This window comes from Carcharodon carcharias, chromosome 11 (genome assembly GCF_017639515.1).
Source record: "Carcharodon carcharias isolate sCarCar2 chromosome 11, sCarCar2.pri, whole genome shotgun sequence".
In the NCBI taxonomy this organism is placed as follows: Eukaryota; Metazoa; Chordata; class Chondrichthyes; order Lamniformes; family Lamnidae; genus Carcharodon; species Carcharodon carcharias.
Window position 1 is genome coordinate 101,977,021 of NC_054477.1, and position 22,422 is coordinate 101,999,442.

The window sequence follows — 22,422 nt, forward strand, 5'->3', positions numbered from 1 at the left end:
GGGGATCAGATTTTAGCTGGTCAGGAGCAGGCAAGGAGGGTGAGTTTGTGACATAAAAATAGGGGATGGGGTGTTGGAGGTAGGATGGAGGGTGTTTGTAACTGGCTGTGAGCAGAAGAGAAGGGTGAGATGGTGGCAAGACAGCTTTTTGTTGGTACTGGAGATGAGGAGATATGGAGTGCAGGAAAGGTAGGATAGGAGTTTAAGAAGATGGTTTGCCATTTAGAAAAGGAATGCTGGGGCATACCTCATTAAGGATGATCCTATTGTAATAAGAGAATTTGGCTGAAGTGCTCATCATGGTATAGCCAAATCTGATTTTGAATAAGCAGTCACATGCCAGATACATTTTTTTAGTTTGCAGCCCTCAGACATAAGGAAGTGAAGTTGTGGGCTGCACTAGAAGGAAGGACAGGGTGGGAAGTGATTGACCACCTATATGAATAAGGCCATTGTTGGCAAGCCAACAGTCAATAGAGGTACATGACTGATGAATAACTAGAGCAGCAGGAATGAATTATTTGGTGCAAGAGATTTTCAGGGGCAGATGGCGAAAATAGTGAGGTGGGGGAGGTTCACGAACTTCAACCAAAAACGTAATGGAATTGACAGATTTACTTAAAACCTTTGAAACTTCTGAAAAGTTGTTTCAATACTGGTAGAACTCTAAGAGCTTGGCTGAGGCAGGTCAGTCGCAATAATTAGCTGTTCACCTTTTGGCAGGCTCTTCAGGGGTCAATGAGGTAATTGGAGGGAAAAAAAGTCACACTTCTGCTGGCTCAATTACAGTGAAAATGAAAGGAGTGGCATCTGATTCACATTGATCAGAGACAGTAACTCACATAGTTCCCAGGAATGAAAGTCACAGGAGGAAGAAAAATCAATGATTTGCTTACATGATTGACAAAAGCAAATCAACAGGGAGAAAAGAAATGATGAAGAAGTTAGATATGCTGCAGACAAAAGTCTACTAGAAACTGAAACAACATGTATTATATTATTTTAGCAGATCTCTGATGACATGGTCATAGGTGGTCTAGGGTCTAACATATGATTGTAATTTTAGCTGCCAACTTAATCTGAACATTTAAGGCCAGTGCTCTAAATAGCTAAAGTTAAATACTATGAAACATGTACAAACAGCCACCCTCAAAAAACTGCCCCCACCTAACACTGGCCCTCTATCCAGCTCTACCTGTCCCACCCCTCTCAACCAGCTTATATTTCATCTCATTTCTATTTTTCCTTAGTTCTGATGAAAAGTCATACGGACTCGAAACGTTAACTGTGTTCCTCTCCGCAGATGCTGTCAGACCTGCTGAGTTTTTCCAGGAATATTTTCAAGCCTTGTGCCTTTTTTGAATTACCCAACAGCTTGGGGAGCCTATAAACTCCCCTTTGCTTTCTCTAGGGAAATGCCTTAGCCAATAAGAGTCGACTTGCCAGCCAATAAGAGTCGACTTGCCAACAATCAGCACTCTTTTCTCCTGTAGTATAAATTGCTGTGATCGTTCGAAATTTGGCATTTTTGTGTTTGTCCTGATGAGTGGAAGATAAAAACCTCAGCAACATGTCTATTTTTTCAGCAATATGCAAGCTCTGTACTATCAAGTGACAGAGAGATAATGGGTACTTGCCTGCTGAATGATGTAAAACCCCCGCAATCATAAATTTAAGCTCATCTCCTGTCAGAGAAAGTTTGCTTGTCAACCCATCTATCGGTTAACTAGTTTTCCTTCATTTGCTCAAATCTCATTGTCCCTTTTCCTCCAGCATCTTATCCAAAACTTCATCCGTCTACTAGGCCCCACTCTCCTGTTCTATTTGCCCTTTTTCCTGACAGAGTCCAAATATCACCCTAAGTGATATGACTTCCCATGTTCAATGCCTTGGAAGATTGATGCTAATGTAAATCACCCATGGTAAACTGGATTATAAACTGTATTGTAATGGCAGGAGCACAATAATACAAAATATATGATTTACTACTCTGTCAGTAAGGTATTTGAAGTGACCTGTCTATTCAAGGCAGGTTCTATAAGTCTGCACAGCTAGAAGTAACGCAGAATTTGACTGGCAGGGAATTTTCCAGATTAGAACATGCTCGTTAGGTTCAGGTTACAGCTCAGAAACATTGGGCAGGGTTTTTCATATGGCGGGCGTGCTTGGTGGGAGCGGGCATGGAGCTGATCATTGCCTGCGATCAGCTCCGCACTGCCATTTTACACAGGTGGGCCAATTAAGGCCCACCCAGCATAACACACGGCCGGTAGTGCTCGTGCAGGCGGGGGAAGGGAGGAGAGTCGGGGCCAGCGATCTTTCGTGCATGCGCACAAATGAGCGCTTCAATCTCCCTGAGGCACGGAGCTGCCTCAGCGAGACTGAATCGATAATAAAATTATTAAATAAAAGGTGTAAAAATGTATTTAGACATGTCCTCACATGAGTTGGGACATGTTTTCAAATTTATGAATTTTTATTTATTTATTTAATAAATGCTTCAGGAAACCTCATCCCACTGGGGGATGAGGTTTCCTAAGAAACAAACGCCTGCCCGCCAGCCTTAGGGTTGGACAGGCAGCATTTAGAATAACTTAAATTAGATCCTTAATGGCCTTAATAGGCCGTTTACATATCGGTGGGCGCACAGCCGACTCTGGTATGCGCCTGCCGAGCGAAGCATCGCTACTGAGTGTGATGACATTGGGACGCACACTTGACATCATCGAGCATCAGCACCCCCATGCTGATCTGAAAACTCTGCCCATTAAGTTTATCCAGTCCCTGTGCAAGCCTTAGCTCAGCAGCACTACTCTCTCCAGGTCAGAAGGTCATGAGTTCAAGCCCATTTCAAGGACATAGTGGAAAATAAACCAATAAACAAACAGCCTTACTAACCTTATCGGTACTGTGACAGTTATTGGAAGTCTAAATAAAGGACCTGCGTTAGGAGCAGTGGTGTCATATCCACAAACCTGCAATAAATGAATAAATGTTAATAAATGAATAAATAATAAAATAGCCAAATCATGCCTGATACAATGCCACAGAGCATTACAATACTGTTTGCGGCCAAAAAGTTAAAACATAATTAAACATAATTATAACATTAAAACTAAATAGAACGGAGTAAGCATTTCACACTAGTAGCTCAGTACGACCACAGAAACAAATGTTTTCAGTGCTTTGGGGAACATAATTTCTGGTTCGCTGTTATTCTGCATAATAATCATTTTTAACCACATTCTGAATTATTATATAACTGCACAGCACAGAATTTGTTCTAGTTTTCTGGGTTTCACATCAAACAAAACCAGATGTCTCATGTAGGATTAAGTTCTTGACGATACATAAAAGTTACACTTTCAAAAAAGCTCAATAAAATTATAACTATCTTCTAGCAAATCTTTAACATCAATTTCATTGCAGGAAAATAATGATGCAAGTTTTGACTTTGGCAAGGGTGTAAATGTCAGGTGTGTAAAACCGTGTTACACGCCCCATCTGATTTTCCTCTCCATTGAGTTCAATGTTAGGGTATATAATGGGCAGCCAATCTGATGCTGCCTGTTTTATATCCAAAAGAGGCAGCTTCTCTTCCCCTTTGCAATGCATAAATGCAACTCAAATACTGTTACTTTTTGAGAAAATCAAACATATTTTGGAAAAACAGAAAACACTGTGCATATTTACTAAATAAAGACATTATCTAGTACAAGATACCTCAGTAAAATGCACTCCTTCACGAAGGCCACGTGGATCCACTCGTATGGTTATATGTCTACACTGATTCATCAGCTCCAAGTGACTGGGACACTGAATCCATGATGCATTGCATGTTAAAGCTAAGTGAAGTTGCAGAGATATGCGTTCAGAGTTTTCTGCCAAAAATGAAAATTTGAAAAAGGAACATCATTAAGTCATGTGCTCGGCTGTGAAATCTAACCACATTGTTGGTAAGAGGTATTGTTAGAATCCCAGCTGAGGTTACCCCTGGATAAGCCTGATCCCAGGTAGAACCCAGCTTGATAGATCCTAACTTTTATTTATTTAGCTACGAGGAGAGTAGCTACTGAATGGAGTCACAGGAGTCAGCTGATGAACTTTTAACAAAAGAATAAAACATTTATTCAACAAGAAAAGATGAACTTATTACAATACTCCTTCACGTGCAACTATACTTTTTACAGATTTGTAAGGGTAACACAAGTTACAAAGCTATCTTATACTCTAATGTCATAGTAAGTACACAGTCCATGTAAACCAACAGACACCCTGTAGTCAGACACACCACACTTTGAAGACAAAGGCTGAATCTTCCAGTTGGCGTGCGGAGGTGGGCCTGACACACCGAAGCGTTAAATGACGCGCAATGTCAGGCATGCGTCCCGACATCATCACGCGCCATCGTGGTATTTCGCTAATGGCCTATTAAGGCTGTTAAGAACGTAATTAAAATATTTAAGAATGCTGCCCGTGCAACCTTAAGGTTGGCAGGCAGGCGAAAACCCCAAGCAACCTTCACGTTTTAAAGGAAACCTCATCCACGGTGGGATGAGGTTTCCTGAAGCTTTTATAAAACCATTAAATAAATTTCCCCACCTTTACAAACATGTCCCAACTCATGTGACATAGTCTCATGAGGGGACACGTTTGAATAAATTTTTAAATAATTAATTGAAGTTTTTTATTGTCTATTTGATCTCCCTGAGGCAGCTCCATGCTTCAGGGAGGTTGCTGCGCTCTTTCCTGCACATACGCAAAAGAGTGCTGACACTGACTCTCCCTCCTCCCGCTGCCTGCACAGATAGGGCTGAGCGCTACCAGCTGCGCGTTATGCTGGGTGGGCCTTAATTGGCCCGCCCGTGTAAAATAGCTGCGCGCAGCCGATCCCGGGCGGCAATCCGCTCCGTGCCCACCTCCGCTCCCAGCCAGCTCACCCGCCATAGGAAAATTCCAGGCCTAAGTGACAGATGCCACCTCAACCAGGTGTTATGGACCTCTCCTCAACTCCCTGCAAATGCTCGTCACACCATGAGCCAACCGGTCTCACTGCACTCTGTCTTTCACATCAGGGTTTTCAATCCCCACTCTCTAAGACTTCGCCTTGGAATCTTTTCCCAAACCGATGCTTTCTTTCAGATGTCTTCTGCAAGGGTTCACGTCCAGGGTTTCAAACTCTCCTTCTAATGTTTCTTTTCCCTGGGTCACCACATGCATTCAAGCTGTCTTCCATGTGCTCACTCTCACCAACTCAGCTCAGCATTAACTGTATACCACTGTGTCACATGCCCAAAGCAAAGGATTGCAGACCTTCTACGTGGCATATTCAAGCACCTGACAGCAGAACTCAAAAAACATCAGCCCCCAGATATCTTTTTTTTAATTATATTTCACCCCGAACATTTCATCCCATTTTGCCAGTGCAACGAGCGTGAAATCGCACGGGCAACGAAAATCGCAGACAATAGGATTTTTAATGGCCTTAATTGGCCTTTTAATTGTTGTCAGGTGCGGCGCTGACTCCTGCACACACCCGCCAACCACATACATTCAAGTTGTCTTCCATGTGCTCACTCTCACCAACTCAGCTCAGCATTAACTGTATACCACTGTGTCACATGCCCAAAGCAAAGGATTGCAGACCTTCTGCCGTCGCTTTGGACCTTGATACCTCTTGCAAGCTGTTCTTCCTTTAAATATCCTTTCTGCAGCTTTTGTCTCTTTAAATCTGAAGCTTAGGGCTTTTCTCTCTGCCCCTCACTCTTAACTTCACTTAACAGAACATTTTCCAGGTTCCTGTTCTTCCTTTGACTAGAAGGTCTGCTTGGGATTTTCCCCTGTTCCACTCCTCTGGATGTTGGGGTCTTTCTTTAGCTTGGCTCTGGCTATCTGCCCCCTTCTAGGTTGCTTCATTGGCAGCTATCTTCAAAACCAGCTGAACTCCAAAGTTTCCAAAACAAACTGCTGTTTTGTGTGCATCAGTGAGAGGGAAGCCTCTCTGGGCCCCTGTTGCCAGACAACAGTCCAATTCTTCTACTCTTTGTTCACCTTAGCTTAAGTCGTAAAACCAAATAGAAATGCAGGCACATTTTTAAAGTGAAACTAAAACTCAACTTGACCTTTAACATACAGATACAGAAATACAAACCAAACTTAAGCTTTAAAGCTAAAACTCATTCCTAACACCTACAAATACCAATATAACTTACGTATCTATCTCTATTTCCTAACAGTATATACAGCCATACACCTTTGATGAGCAGTATGACTGTTCAACAGCCCATGCATTTTTATTAAAAATGCGAAATGTCTGGAGTGTGATAGGTCCAATATGAATGTACATGCGTGCATACACACGCTAGTGAATCTCCTGTGATACTGCTCAAGGTAAATCAAATGATAATCTGCTTTACAAAGACTCTTGTTCTACCAGATAATGTATTGTTCTGCCGTTGAGGTGAAGCTGTGTCTCAAGGGTACAAAATGTAACTGTTAAGTAAACAAGAGATGAGGCTAAAGTTTAACTGTTCGTCAGGTTGCATATTTACTTCTCCCTTTTTAAAAAGAAAATGTGATTAATTACATTATTCAAGCATTCTGGCTTGTGTCAATTGACTATCTTTGTTTCCATATATATCTTGTGCAAGTCAGCCTGATGCAGACATTGACACGATACCTGCAGTGTGATGGTAAAGAAATCATGCTAAAATTACTTTTTATAATATTTTAGAAAATTTTCAATGCAATTGTTTAAAGAGGATGCATTATTTTGTAAAGACACAAAAATTATACATGGTATTAATCCGCCATCAGTTATTAACTTTTCATCTGAGTTAGAAGCTGTGTTGACTATCACTGCACTAATGAAGAAGTGCTGCATTACTAGAGGCGCTGTCTTTTTAGAACGTTTAACCCGGGGGACCTATCTATTCCATTATTCTTGAAACCATTACTTTACATTGTGGTTTGCATCATCATGCTTCACGGTATTACTTGTTCTCTCCCAATCTTTCCCCAAAGTACGCTACCTTTTGCATCATTTTCTTTAAAGCTTTATTGTTCTGACTACTTTAACCTCCTGGCTAAGTGTTAAATCTATTACTACCTCAACTAGATTTTAACATCTGAAGTTAATAACAGTCTTTCAATAACCCAGGAAACTGGTTTCCTCATTTTGAATTCTGCTCACTTACTATGCAATTACACTGTCTACAAACTCTCGAGAAAGCCTTAAATTCTTTTCAAATACAGATTGATCTTTCTTTTCAATGGTCTCCATGAAGTGAGAGCTCCATGAAGACTCAGATAACTTCCCTTCTAAGTAAGATCCATTCTTACATCCATGAATAAATTGTCCATAAAGGATACCTCTTTTGTTACTTTAACCCCAATACACATTCGTGGGCAGGCTACTTGATATTCAGAATTCTCTAAATGGAATAATAAATTATATTCATCTTTTTAATCCATGGCCAGAATTTTGTGTTGATCAGGCAGGCGTGCGCTCAACTCAAACACAAGTGAAATTGCGCAAAATGACATCGGGCATGCATCCCAACATCATCGCGCATGCGAGCAATTTTGAGGTTGGCGGGTGTGTGCAGGAGTCAGCGCCGCACCCGACAACAATTAAAAGGCCAATTAAGGCCATTAAAAATCCTATTGTCTGCGATTTTCGTTGCCCGTGCGATTTCGCGCTCGTTGCACTGGCAAAATGGGATGAAATGTTTGGGGTGAAATATAATTAAAAAAAAGATATCTGGGGGCTGATGTTTTTTGAGTTCTGCTGTCAGGTGCTTGAATATGCCACGTAGACACAGTTTGGTGCGTTTTTTCCTGTCATTTAATCTGTCTAGGTCTGCCGCTCCCTGATGCAGCTCTGCAACAGCTGTCTGCCTTCAGGGGAGCTCGCTAGAAGCGCCCACCCACACCCTCACTTTTGTCAGTGCCTGACCTCTTCCCAGCCCCCTCGGCAGCGCTGAGGCTTTCTCAGCACGTGTTTCATGCTGGCTGGCCGTTAATTGGCCAGCCAGAGTGAAATTGCATTCAGGGGCCGATGGTGGGCGTAAGTGCATTTTGCTTCCAGGCCTGCCAACTTGGTGCACACACCAAGCGTGAAATTCAGGCCCGTGTAGGATTTGATTAGATGATTATGATATTTTTCCCTTTTTTTAGTGTCAATATTTTTGAAGTTCCATTATTTTTCATGATTTGTGTATTGATCCCCCACCTTTCCTGGACCATAATTTTGCCTCTAGCTGTTTCATGTCACTTTCTCATCTACAACTTCCCTTTTCTTTTTATATATTTATGTCTTTGCCATTCCAGTTTCTGCTACTCCTGAAGTCGTTTTCTTCCTACTATTTTCAATATATCTCCATTGCAATCTGAAGATTCAGCACGATTCTGCTAAAGAGAAACTTACCTGAACTAAAACCCACCATAGTGTTTAACTAAAGCTAGTGCTTTCTCTATGCATTTGCAATTTAAAATATCCTCCTGGTCTCCATAATTCACGTTAATCAATAAATACTTCGTAATTATGAATCTATACAGATATTTCACATTCTTGGCGACACGGCTACATTTCTGTGGGAACATTTCAGATTGTCTATCGTCAACACAATTAGTACAAATTGAACAAGAGCTGAAGCACTAGATTTTATTAAATTAAAAAAAAGATGTTTCTTAAATTCCTAATATTGTTTATCTAGTTAAAAAAAGTCTTTTAAGCCTCAACTTTATCTTGCCTACAAGCTACTTCACAGTCACCAATCTTGTAACATTAATTCCCATCTTAATTTAACTTTGCATTTACATAGCACATGGCCTTGGGACATCCTAAAGTCCATGTAATTATTTCAAATCTATTGTTATGGTAGCAAACTTATTGATGTATATATCTGAAGTTAGTTCCTTAGCCAATGTCTTGCCTATTCTAAAGGCAAATCTCCCGTTCAAATCTCTGCAACTAAATGCTAGTACTAATTCTTTGTAAATTTCTCCAATCTTTCTGGTTTACACAAAAAGTATCCAATAACTCTGTAGTAAAGACGTTACTAGCTGTTGCCACTAAACAAAGACTTTCACAGAACATAACTAAATTTCAATGGAAACCATGAGAATAAATAGCTACCTTAAGTATCTGGAAAGGATCTATTATGGCATTCATTAATTTCAGAATATAGCATTATAATGCAGCAACATGTGAAATGTCTGGACTTCAGAAATGGAAATGTATGGTCAAAGGAAACAAAACTATTACCCATGTGGAAGTTGAAGTTCTACTTTCAGGTATATCTTTGTAATGATACAGTAATACAGTACATCGAAGTACCAACCAATAGTGCCAATGAGTGGTGTAACACTGCTTACAAATACTAGGATGCTGAGCTCTCCATCTCTGGATTACTACATTTATATCACTGTACCCATTACATCAAGACGCACAAACCAGCTAAGTAGAAATAGATGAAGTAATTCTAAAGAATGGATGAACAATGATAGAATGCATAAAATGAGGAATATGAGGAAAATCAAATCGATCCCAATTATAAGGAGGTAAAAGACAGAGAAAAAAGAACTAACTGCAAATGTGAACAAAAAATGTAGTCTATGTACTGCCATGCTCTGAGTTTAAGAAACAAATTGGCTATTATAAGTGATAATATCACAGGAAAATACAAATTTGATAGCAACAAGAAGAAATGTGGCTGCAAAAATTGACAGATATTGAAGATTGGGTTGAAATAATACTTGTAGGTGAAACAGATTAAGTCTGATAACATCAGTAAAGGATGTAATGTATGCTGTAACAATGGCTGACATACACAAAAAACAGTTTCAGGCATAAGTTAACATGGTTTTGGATCAAAGATGAAAACCGAGTGTTACATTATCCTCGGCTCAGTTCTAGCACTCCCACCTCTGAGTTAGAAGATCTAAGGTTCAAACCCCACTCCAGGGACTTCAACACAAAATGTAGGTCAGTGCTTCCCAAATCTTTTCCCGGTGTCACCCCGTTTTAATGCCTCAGACTTGGTGTGTCTTCGCTGAGGGCAGGGGTGAGACAATGGTGGCGGATTCAGCTGCTGAGCAGGGGTTTTTCCGGGGGCTGGTGGGGAGTACAGCCTGATGGGAATTGTTTAAACTGCAGGGTTGTTTTTTTTAAAAAAACAAGCACCAACTTTTCACAAGTTTTTTTTTGTAGCAATCAAGCCTCAAAGGTTCCATTTAGGTCACAACCACCAATAGAAAAACGTGAGGATTTAAAGAGGTCTTGCAGTTGTTAGCATTCAGTCTGAGCTCCATGGCAGCCGTTAGTGCCTTGGAGCTCACGACCCCAAAATCTCGTCTCGCGACCCCACGGTTTGCAAAGCCCCAATCTAGGCTGAAACTTTGGTAGAGAACCGAGGGAGTGCTACACTCTCAAAGGTGTCATCATTTGGATAAACCAAACTGGTTCTCTAAGATGGCACTATTCAAAGAACAGTAGAGGAAATCTGTGTCCTGTGTAATATTTGTCCTTCAGCCAACATCTCCAAAATAGATTATCTGATTATTTGTCACGTTGCTCAGTATGGGACCTTGCTTGCTGCCATATTTTCCTACAAGAACAGTAACTTCATTAGATAATTATGGAAGTGGAAGATGAAATTTGTACAGATTAAGATGATGACATAACAATACCATTGGTCCAGGAGATTTTAATTACCCACTAAACAATAGAGACAGGAAAGGATAAACAGAAAAAAAAATCGAATTCCGAAAACATGTGCATGACTACTTTCACATACAATAATTCTGTACGCTTATAAGGAGAAAAATTGAATGATGTAGACGAAGATGAAGAATTAAATATGGGTGAACACCTTGAAAGTAGTGAATTGGAATGGTGAAGAAGTTAGACATGTGTGAGGTGAGTTAGATGAGGCAAGCTGGAAAGGAATTTGTACATTGGTACATTGGGCTATAGAACAACAACTGGAATTTTTTTAATTCAAGAAGCTGATTGGTGATTGTAAAGTTGCATAATAAATATCTACTTAAAAATGGATTCAAAATTTAAAATTTCAAAATGCATAATCAGAGGTTAGAAACAAATGAAAGAGGCATGTTGTTGAAGCTTTTCGTCTTGTCCTCATCAGGATAGCTGCAAGAATGTCAAATTTTAATGGGAGCAACAATTTATACTGCATGTGAAAAGGGTGATGATTGGTTGGCAAGTTGGCTCTGATTGGTTGAGACATTGCCATGGAGAATATAACAGGAAGCCATTGTCCCCCAGGCTTTTGTTTACTTCAATAAAAGGGGCAATACCTGGACAAATTCCTTTTGCCTGCAGAAAACAGGTCCCTGAGTATGAATATACATTGCTTCTAGAGGTGTAAGTGAGCTACATTGCAAGCACAACTGATAATCTTCAAATGGTTGTTACTGTAATTCTGAGCACACTCAGGATTGTTCAGCAAGTACTGCCCAAACATGGGATCACATCTAATGTTAGATATTATATTCTGACTTTTGCAAGCATGGGCTGGCTTGGTATGGTAAATACTCTTCCTATTGTATGAGAACGTTTAACTAGAAAGAAATAGTTCAAATAGGAGTGAATTTTTTGTGTAAAGGAAATATCGGCCTGAAACTTTCACGCTCTCCAGCGCCAGATTTGTGGGGTACTCCTTCTGGCAAGTTCCCAGGTAAGGATTTGCACGGCAATTGCCCAGAAATGCTAACTTTCGCTGAACAATTGCGTTGTGCTGGGAACCATCAGAAAATACGATTTAAATTGCAAACTTCGATGGTTCCTGCCAGGAATATACCAATAGTTACCCAGAAAAAGTTAGAAGATTTGAAACCTCTTCTAACTTCTGGGTAACTATTGAAAAGGCCCAGGCCGACCTTACGGGACTGCCCTGCACCCATGACACCCACATCCATGGGAGACCCCACATCTCCATCCCTCCACAGTCCTAGATCCCCACTCTGACCTCGGACACCACCCCACCCCGACCTTGGAAGCCCCCGACCTCAGACTCCCCGTTCCTGACTTCGGGACCCCTGATCATGGAACTTCCGATCCCCCTCCCCCACCTCAGGATCTCCAACTGCCTCCCCCAACCTAGGAACCCTTGATCGTCCCCCAAGGACCTCGGAACCCCTGACCTTAGAACCTCCGACCCTCCCTCCCCGACCTCAGACCTCTGATTCCCCCCCCCACCCACCCCCGACATCTGACCCTCCCTTGACCTCGGACCACTCTCTCACCCGACCTCGGATCATCCTATCCTCGGACTCCAGACCCCCACAACACTCCCCCCAACCTTGGGCCCCTGGACCACCACAACTCATAAATCCTATTCACTTACCTTCCCCTAGCCTGTCAATTTCTCAGGCCCTTGAAAATTACTTGCTTTATGATAGTTAGTGCTTTAAAAAAGGGGGCATGGCCTCCTTGAATATGGTGGATCTAGACTTTGCTGGGGCCTGCGAGGAGTTTTTTGCTGGCCCTAAGCAGCTCTGGCGAACAGAAGTGACCACACAATTTTCAAGACCAGGTAAGTATGTGTTTATTTCTTCTAATTTCAACGGGCCAGCACTTTCTGACGCTAGTTGGAAGTTACGGCCCATCGTTTTTTCCTAATATTACTGTGGGATACTGAAACAGGCTTGTGGGGCCTTCGTGTGCATGTGTTGCGTGTGTATGACTAACTTAATTGCACTGAAGACAGTCAGACTGCAAGGTTTAAATCATCAAGGGGTTTAGGTGTAAAAAGCAGGCATTTTAGACTCATAGATGTTTACAGCACAGAAGGAGGCCATTCAGCCATCGTGTCTGCACTGGTCAACAAAGATCTGACTACAATAATCCCATTTGCTAGCCCTTGGCCCACAGCCCTGGGGACCATGGCAAAGCAAGTGAATATCTAAATACTTCTTAAATGTTACAAGGGTTTCTGAATCAACCACCCTTTTAGGCAGTGAGTTCCAGACTCCCACCATCCTCTGAGTGAAGACATTTCTCAACTCCCCTCTTAGCCTTCTACTTCTTACCTTAAATCTATGCCCCGTGGTTATTGACCTCTCTACCAATGGAAAAAATGCCTTCCTATCCACCCTATCAATGCCCCTCATAATCTTATACACCTCTATCAGATCCCCTCTCAACCTTCGCTGCTCCAAGGAAAACAACCCCAGCCTATCCAATCTTTCCTCATAACTCAGACTCTCCAGCCCAGTCAGTGTCCTGGTAAATCTCTTCTGCACCCTTTCCAATACAATCACATCCTTCCTATAATGTGGTGACCAGAACTGCATGCAGTATTCCAGCTGTGGCCTAACCAGCGTTTTATACAGTTCCAGCATAACCTTTGTGCTCTTGTATTTTATGCTTCAGCTAATAAAGTATCCCATATGCCTTCTTAACCACCTTATCTACCTGCCCTGCTGCCTTCAGGGATTTGTGGATATGCCTACCAAGGTCCTCTGATCTTCAGTACTTTCCAGGGTCCTACCAATCAGAGTGTAATCCCTTGCCTTGTTAGCCCTCCCCAAGTGCATTACCTCACACTTTTCCAGGTTGAATTCCATTTGCTACTGCTCTGCCCAACTGACCAGTCAATTGATATCCTCCTGTAGTTTATGGCTGTCCTCACTATTTACCACCATACCAATTTTCGTGTAAGTTGCAAACTTCTTGATCATACCCCCTACATTTAAGTCCAAATCATTTATGTACACCACAAAAAGCAAGGGCCCCACCACCGAGCCCTGTGGAAGCCAACTAGAGACAGACTTCCAGGGACAGTAACATCCCTCTACCATCACCCTCTGTTTCATGTATCTCAGACAATTTTGGATCCAAGATGCCACTTTGCCTTGGATCCCATGGGCTCTTACTTTCTTGACCAGTCTGCCATGAGGGGCCTTATCAACAGCCCTGTTAAAGTCCATGTAGACCACATCAAATGCATTATCCTCAACAACACTCCTGGTTACCTCCTCAAAAAAATTCGATCAAATTTGTCAAACATGACCTTCCCTTAACAAATCCATGCTGACTATCACTGATTAATTCATGGTCTCTCCAAGTGCAGATATATTCTGTCCCTCAGAATTCTTTCTAGTAGCTTTCTCACCACCAAGGTTAGACTGATTGGCCTGTATTTGCCTGGTCTATCCCTTCCTCCCTTTTTAAATAATGGGATAATGTTAGCAATCATCCAGTCCTCTGGCACCGCAACAGTGGCCAGAGAGGATTTGAAAATTACTGCTAGGGCCCCGATATCTCTTCTCTTGCCTCTTTCAACAACCTGGGATACATCTCATCCAGGCCTGTGGATTTATCCACTTTTAAGGCCGCTAAACCCGCTAGTAGCTCCTCTCTCTCTTTATTAATTTCCTCTACTATTTCACCGTCCTCTACCGTAAGTCTATACCTGCGTCGTCCTTTTCCATTGTGAAGACCAATGCAAAGTATTCATTGCGGACTGTACCCACATCTTCCGGGTCCACACACAGATTGTCTCTATGGTCCCTAATTGGCCCTACTCTTTCCCTATTTATTCTCTTGCCCTTTAGCTATTTAAAAAAAACCCTTTGGATTTTCCTTCATTCGACCTACCAATGCTTTCTCATGCACTCCCTTAGTTTCTCTAATTTCCTTTTTAAGGACCCCCCCCTGCATTTTTTACACTCCTCTAGGGACTCTGCTGTATTGAGCCCTCGATATCTGTCACAAGCTTCCCTTTTTGGATGAGCTAACATTTGCATTTGTAGACAAGTTGAGAGGTCGTTTGAATTTAAAAGGGGAATTAAAAGGTGACAAGGAAAAGGGCTGCATCTTGCAAGAGCTCATGGGTAAACAAGCAGTGGGGATATCATGTGTTATTGACCCAAAAACAAAGACAAGGGAGAAACATTAAAAGTCTTATATTTGGAAGAATTTGAGTTTCAAAGAAAGTTCAAAACAATGGATTTCAAGATAAAAGAGGAAAAATATATTTAAGGAAAGATTGAAAGTTGTATGAGGGGGTGGCAATGTGAGATCTTGAAGAGTGTGCTGTGAAGTATCAGTTTCTAGCCACCCCAAAGAAGTGCTTTCTTGTTCCAGAAAGCAAGATTTTGTTAAAAGCCTTGGAATTCAATTGCCTAGCGAGAGGAAGAGAAAAGCCGTGAAACACCTCCCTTATAGCAACAGTGTGTGCCTTGTGGTAATATTACTGGATGTTTTATAGATTAAGAATTTATTTGGATTGTTGCCTGGGAGAAGGGTGTTTATTTGGGGGTGTAGCTAAGTAAAAATCTTTTGAGAACTTGGTAAAATTAAATTTAACTGTCTAACTGTAACCTTGTGTGTTTTAATTTAACATTTAAAATCTCCAAAAATGGCAGTGGACTCTTTACTTCTGACTTCAGTGCACATAACTTCTTATAATGGGAATACAAATTGTAAATTGTTGTGATAGCTTGGCTAAGTTACCCTTTAGGATTTGATCAGCCTGGCAATTACCACCTGCCATGTCATCACATTTGTTAGAACATTAAAGATTAAGGGGTGATTTCAAAAAGGAATTTAAAATTATGAAGAAATCTACAGTGAAGATGAAAACAGATTGTTTTTTCTAGTGTACAAGTGATCTAGGATGAGAGGACCTAGAAATAAGATAAATATATGTGCTCCAGGACAGTAAGCATGAGAAGCTATGGGTTGAATTTTACAAGCTGCGAGTTCCCTGCCCTCACAGCTCAAAACTCAGGGGGTGGGGTTTAGCCTGCCCAGAAGAAGAACAGCTGCCTCACAGCCATTTGATAATAGGCTGGTGGTATCTCAACCCTTCGGGGACAGGACGTCCCACCTCAAAGAGCTGCCAGTCATTCAGAAGCCAGCAGCTCTCAAGTACTGGTAGTGGGGCTTGAGGAAGTGTTCAGAGATGGATTGGGGCTTTGTAAGTGGTGATCAGTGAGGGGGTTGATAGCCAGGTTTTGAGTGGCCATGGTGAGAATGGAACCTGGAGGGTCGTTGGGCCCAGGGTCCAGTCAAGGAGGGAACCTATCACCCTCTCATGCAGTGAAACCTGCCTGGATGGCCACTTGCCATGGGCCACTCCTGTCACTGGCTTAGTCCCAGCAGTGGCAGAATGAGGCCTTTAAATGTAAGGGCCTCAATTGGTCCACTGGTAGGTTGGCTGTCTGATGCCTGCCCCATAGCTGGTAAAATTGCTGCGGGGCAGGGGTGGGCAGGTAGGTAGCGGGCAGCCCGCTCACTGGATTTAAAGTACCCCCATCACCCCACACCTTCAAACCTGCCAGTGTGGGAATGTAAAATCCAGCCCTGTATTTTTCTTATTGTTTACAGGGAGCTGTGAGACTGCAATGCAATACTGGACTAAATTGAATTAAGTGGAGATCACAACAACATTTAAGAATAGGTTAAAAAGATGGTAAAAAAGGGGATATAGAACAAGGGTGAAATGCTGCGGATTCTGGACACCTGAAATAAGAACACAAAATGCTGGAAAAGCTCAGCAGGTCTGGCAGCATCTCTGGAGAGAGTAACAGATTAATGCTTTAAGTCCGTATGACTCTTCTTCAGAGATATAGACTAAGCATTGGCATGTGGGATTAGAATACTGCTGTACTGGTGGATAAACACCAGCACAAATAGTTTCTATGTTGCAATTTTTAGGTAAAAGCAGTTACTAATAAAAACAAAGGTGAATGTGCAAGCATGAGAAAATAAATACACATACACAACATGTCACACAAGCTTCACTGCAATCAGTTCAAAGCAGCAATGGTGGAAGCCTGGCAACAGATTAACATCTACATGCTTAGTGAGGAAGACAGTAACAAACTTATTATCAAAATCCAATTTAAAAATATATTGACCGGTGGTAACCTACAGGTCTGTTTTAGGGTTTCTGGACAATCACACAAATATTATTACAAATGTACTGTGGGGACTGCTGCTATTTAGATGAGACTTTAAGCCTGTCTGTCCTCAGTTGGATGAAAAAAGAACAGGGCAGTTCTTCCTTGAGCCCTTGGCAATATTTATCACTCAAACAAAAGAAAATCTGGCCATTTCACTGTTGTCCATGGCCATTGCCCCACGAAAACTGGCTGCCATGTTTCTCTACATGACAACAGTGACTACACTTCAGAAGTACTGTACTTCATTGGTTGTAAAGTGCTTTGGGGTGTCCAGAGATTATGAAAAGTGCTATGGTGATAAACTCTATGCTTTGTTAAAATTTGTATTTGTGAGAATCCCTTTAATTCAAAATGAAACTAAAGAGAATTCTGTAAGGAGGGGTGTAATTGGAATTCCTGGCTACGAAGTCATTAGACTTCTGAGAAATTAACCTGACCCTAGGTTGCGAGGGAGACAGGGTTCACATATGAGGCAAAGCCATGAACTGTGCTGTGATTTAACATTGCTACAGAGATGATATCTTGATAACCAGAAAGGGCAAATTGCAGCTAATTGGGTTTTGAATTTCAGCCTGGGTTGTGGCGTGCAGAAGCCCCACACACAAAATTCTTGTTGAGGGAAATGTAGATAAAACTGCTGGTGTTAACAATCAAGCAGGTTTCTCAAGGAGTCTGTTTCTGTTCAGAAGAAAGAGAACAGAAATAGGCTGGGCTTCAGTGCAACAGAATGATGAAGGTATAAATGGGAGATGGTTAAGGAAGGAAGTCTTGGGCAGCTGGAAAGAGAAGACCAAAAAGGTAGATTCTGGGAGCTAAGCACTGAATGTCTGGAAGGGTATGTCTTTTAGAAGCATGTGGAAATTGGATACAGTAAAACTTATCTGAAAGGACTTTGGGCCTCCCCTGTATGATTAAAGGAAATGAATTTCCAGCTGGGAAACATAAAAAGTTGTGGGACTTGGTGGCTGTGATTAATGACATAAGTACTGGGTGGGGGGCACACACAATTTTCATGAGGCCTATCTTTGCAGTATTGACTATTTAAAGTGAAATTCATTGTTGCTATAGAAATGACATGTCTCTTAATGTATGTTTTATTTTACATTGATTTTGGGTTTGACTGTTTCAGTAAAAGTTCCAAAAAGTGAAATCTTGTCCCTTTTGTCAGCATCCTTTGGGGATTCCTTTCTTTTGTGGTTATTGGTCTGTTTGGGAATCGTAACACTATAAATGCAAGTTTTATCTTTTCACAAAATTGATACTATTGCATCTGTAATTCTAATTCAAAAATTTAATGCCTAATGAGTGCAAAGCCTTTGTTAAAAATAATACATGATCAAGAGAATCTTACCTGCATTTTCTGGAAACACTGGTTCTATGCCAACTCCATGATCTGAAGGTGAAACTAGTTGGGCAGGATCCCGGAGGTAGATCCCACGTTGGTTGCCAACAGCAATGCTGAATCCCAAATCACTGGTACTCATGGGTGAATTTTGTATGAGGTAGTCATAAGCTTTATCAACCTAACAAGAAAATAAGTTTCATATACTGAGTCCAATACCACATTATGTCCAATAATATTACCAGGGACACTGATTTAACAGCACTGGGACAATTTTACGATTTGGAGGGACTGGGAATGTGGTCTGGGGTCTGGCAGTTCTGGGATAAGGACTGACTAAGGGTCTTGCAATATTTTAATGCGGTTAGCCCCAGAACTTCAGGAGCTCCACGCACATCTATTCTGTTTTAAAATCGTATTTGCTTGTAGCACTCCAAAGGTATTTCACCTGTAGATAGTGCAGTGAACTTAACATTACATGATAGATCATTATGCGGTGGGTTAAACATCAAACTGAATAACCATCCCAAGCTTGAAGACATGGAAATCGCCCAACCACCTGCCACCTCTATGGACTAAACAAACAACATCAGAAACAAACCCACCAACCTTGCTTACCAAGGTAACAACTGCGAGCCCTTCCCACTAGCTGAACCAAATTCTAAATCAACATTCAAGGTTAGATTGGATATGTGGAAGACGACAAATGGGTTAAGCAGTTACAAGAATAGTGCAGATTAAAATGCTTGGAAATATTTTCTCACATTGTATTATAAGTTATATTCTGAATATTCTGAGTAGTTGGTTAAAATGTCCTGTTTGATGTATTTGTTCTCTATCTTCTCCCCCTGAAGCAAACTCACCTCTCATTGAATGAAAATTCTTCCAAGAAGCTCCTCTGCTGAGGATGAATCAAACTCTCACTCATTGAAGAAATCTCCATGAGCCCCCAACCAGCTAAGGCAGTATTTGCAAATTCCTCCACCAGAAGTAAATGCATCCACCAACGTACATCTCTCCTCTTCCCCTAAACTGTCCATTAACTATCTTAGCCCTTGCTGAAATAAAATTATACACCAGAATCCTCACATCCAGAGAAAATAGACACACATTTCTCCATCTCCCATTATCTCTTACTCTGCCCCTCCATCTTTCCAATCCTCACCTCCTCTTGCTCTGTAAACCCATGTCCACCTACTTCCTCCTCCTATCCCTCTCTCCACACCTAGTATCCCTAATCCTTCTTTTCTCTTATTAGAAGTTAGCTGACTATTCTTTTCTGAAATAGCAGTGAAGTCCACATCATACAAGAGGTAGGTACCAAATAGTAGTTGGTTTGGTTACTTTGGACTAACTTAAATTTCCTGGAGATATTTTTCAGATTATTTTCCCCCTTCTTGGCATTAGGTTGTTAATTTTTTTGCCTATCCCAAGAGTTTATGTGGCATTCGGAAGGTAATGAGTCTTTTGATGAATGTGGAAAGGAGAGGGGAACTTGGTGAAATTACAATCACTAGGGAAGTGGTATTGAGCAAAGATGGAGCTGTGGGCTGACAAATCTCTGGGTCCAGATGGACTTCTTCCTAGGTGGCTCTGGAGGTAGTAGATACATTGGTGTTAATTTTCAAAAATTCGTTAGATTCTGGAAAGATTCCATCAGACTGGAAAATACCAATATCATCCCTCTATTCAAGAAGGAAAGGAGGCAGAAAACAGCAAACTATAGGCCAGTTAGCTTGACAGCTGTCGTGGGGATGGTGTTGGGGTCGATCATTAAAGAGGTTACAGCTGGACAGCTAGAGAAACTCAAAGTAATTAGAAAGAGTCAGCATGATTTTGTGAAAGGGAAAACAAGTTTAACCAATTTATCTGAGTTCTTTGAAGGAGTAACATGTGCTGTGGATAAAGGGGAGGCTGCAGATGTGCTGTATTTGGATTTCCAGAAGGCATTTGATAAAGTGCCACATTCAAGGTTATTACAGAAAATAAAAGCTCATAATGTAGGGGGTAACATATTAGCCTGGATAGATGATTGGCTGGCTGGCAGAAAACAGACAGCATGTATAAATGGGTCTTTATCTTTTTGGCAGGATGTGATGAGTGGAGTCCCGCAGGGGTCTGTGCTGGGGCTTCAACTTTTTATAATTTATATCAATGACTTAGACGAGGGGAGTGAAGGCATGGTAGCTAAATTTGCAGATGACACAAAGATACGTAGCAAAGTATATTGTGAAGAGCATAGGAGGTTGCAGATGGATATAGATAGGTTGAGTGAGTGGGCAAAAATCTGACAGATGGAGTATAATGTGGGAAAATGTGAAATTGTTCACTTTGGCAGAAAGAATAAAAAATGCAGAGAGTTACTTAAATGGCGAGTGGCTGCGGAATTCCGAGGTGCAACGGGATCTTGGTGTTCTAGTGCATGAGTCACAAGAAGTTAGAATGCAGGTAGAGCAAGTAATTAAGACGACAAATGGAATGCTATCCTTTATTACGAGAGGAATTGAACATAAAAATAAGGAAGTTATGGTTCAGTTATACAGGATATTGGTGAAACCGCATCTCGAATACTGTGTGCAGTTTTGGTCTCCTTATTTAAAGAAGAATGTAAATGCATTGGAGGCAGTTCAGAAGAGGTTTACTAGATTGATACCTGGAATGAGCGGGTTGTCGTATGAGGAAAGGTTAGATAGACCGAGCTTGTTCCCACTGGAGTTTAGAAGAGCGAGAGGTGACTTGATTGAAGTATATAAGATTCTGAACGATGTAAGTGGACTCGGAGGTTAAATACCTCCCAAAAACTTACAAATTGGTGACGCCGACATGATCGGAGATGAAGAAGGAAGATTTAGTGTTTGTAACAAAGGATCTTGGTATATCTGCCAGGCCAACAGCAGCATCGGGAAGAGAAAGCCCTCAGGGTTGTGGGATCATTGAGAACCCGCCAGTGACTCAGACGCTTTTAAAGATGACAGCTAAAACTGTTTCTTCTCTCTACCAAGAAAAGTTACACAAGATGTCAAGTAAAGGGATCCAGACACTGCTTATGAGTGCCCTACCATCCATTCTTAATTAGCACATTCGTTTAGATAATATCACCAACTTTAACTTTAACACCTATGTGTTCTATTGTACTATTGTTGTTGACATCTTTTGATGATCTGCTTCTATCACTGCTTGTTTGTCCCTACAACCACACCCCCCCCCCCTCCACCTCTCTGTCTCTCCGCCCCCCACACACACACCTTAAACCAGCTTATATTTCAGCTCTTTCCTGGACTCGAACTCAAGTTCTGTCGAAGGGTCATGAGGACTCGAAACGTCAACTCTTTTCTTCTCCGCCGACGCTGCCAGACCTGCTGAGTTTTTCCAGGTAATTCTGTTTTTGTTTTGGATTTCCAGCATCCGCAGTTTTTTTGTTTTTATCTCTGTGTTTAATTGACTGCCACTGCTCTTCAAGAAATGCCTACCTCCTTGAAGAAGTTCTGTTCCTCTCTGCGACAAGATTTCCGTATCTCTCTATTGCCTTGTTCACCTTCATTACTTTCCATTTCCCTCCTAGTGTTTGACAAGGTGTTTACTAAAACCCACTTTCACAGCCATATCTCCTTTCTCAGTGACTGTCTCCGTCTCCGACTTACCCCACGTGGATTTCAACTGAAATTCCACCTCTCATGTTTCGAACCCACCCAGGATTACAGGTATCTCCGGGACATAAAACGTTTCTCGGACTGCTGTTCCCGTCACATTCTGAAATCCACTCTCAGTGCCATGCGCCGCCATATGAACACACTCGACCTCTCCCTCCAGCAGCACCGCTGTACGCTTTTTCAAAGCTGCGCGTGCCCCCAGTTTCATTTTATCCTTCGGCTCATCCGACGCCTCAACAAGAAACTTTTTCTCTTTCTCTCAAGTGCTAAGGAACGCAAGCTCCAACAACTCATCGACACCAACACCCATCTAGGACCCTCCACCCCTGCCTGTCCCTCCGTCCCCACCCTTTCTTCCAGTCCCAACTCCAGCCGTGTATTCACTATACCCCCTGACCTTCCCCTCTCCGATGCTGAACGTTCAGTGCTCAGCAAAGGATTTAGTTTCATACCCTTACGCCCTCACCTCAATGAATTTCGGGCTCGGCATGA

At 41.7% G+C, this 22,422-nt stretch overlaps 1 protein-coding gene across 4 annotated transcripts in view; it reads right to left on the reverse strand.

The window, feature by feature from the left end:
• Nucleotides 1-22,422, reverse strand: part of tpp2 (tripeptidyl peptidase 2) — a 171,732-nt gene that overhangs the window by 77,737 nt on the left and 71,573 nt on the right. For all 4 annotated transcript variants that reach the window (XM_041198821.1, XM_041198820.1, XM_041198822.1 and 1 more), the window contains 3 exons: nt 18,290-18,461; nt 3,724-3,881; nt 2,899-2,975 (listed from right to left, as the gene is read on the reverse strand). In XM_041198821.1, the coding sequence (XP_041054755.1) occupies nt 2,899-2,975; nt 3,724-3,881; nt 18,290-18,461 (407 nt within the window). The remainder of the gene's footprint in view (nt 1-2,898; nt 2,976-3,723; nt 3,882-18,289; nt 18,462-22,422) is intronic.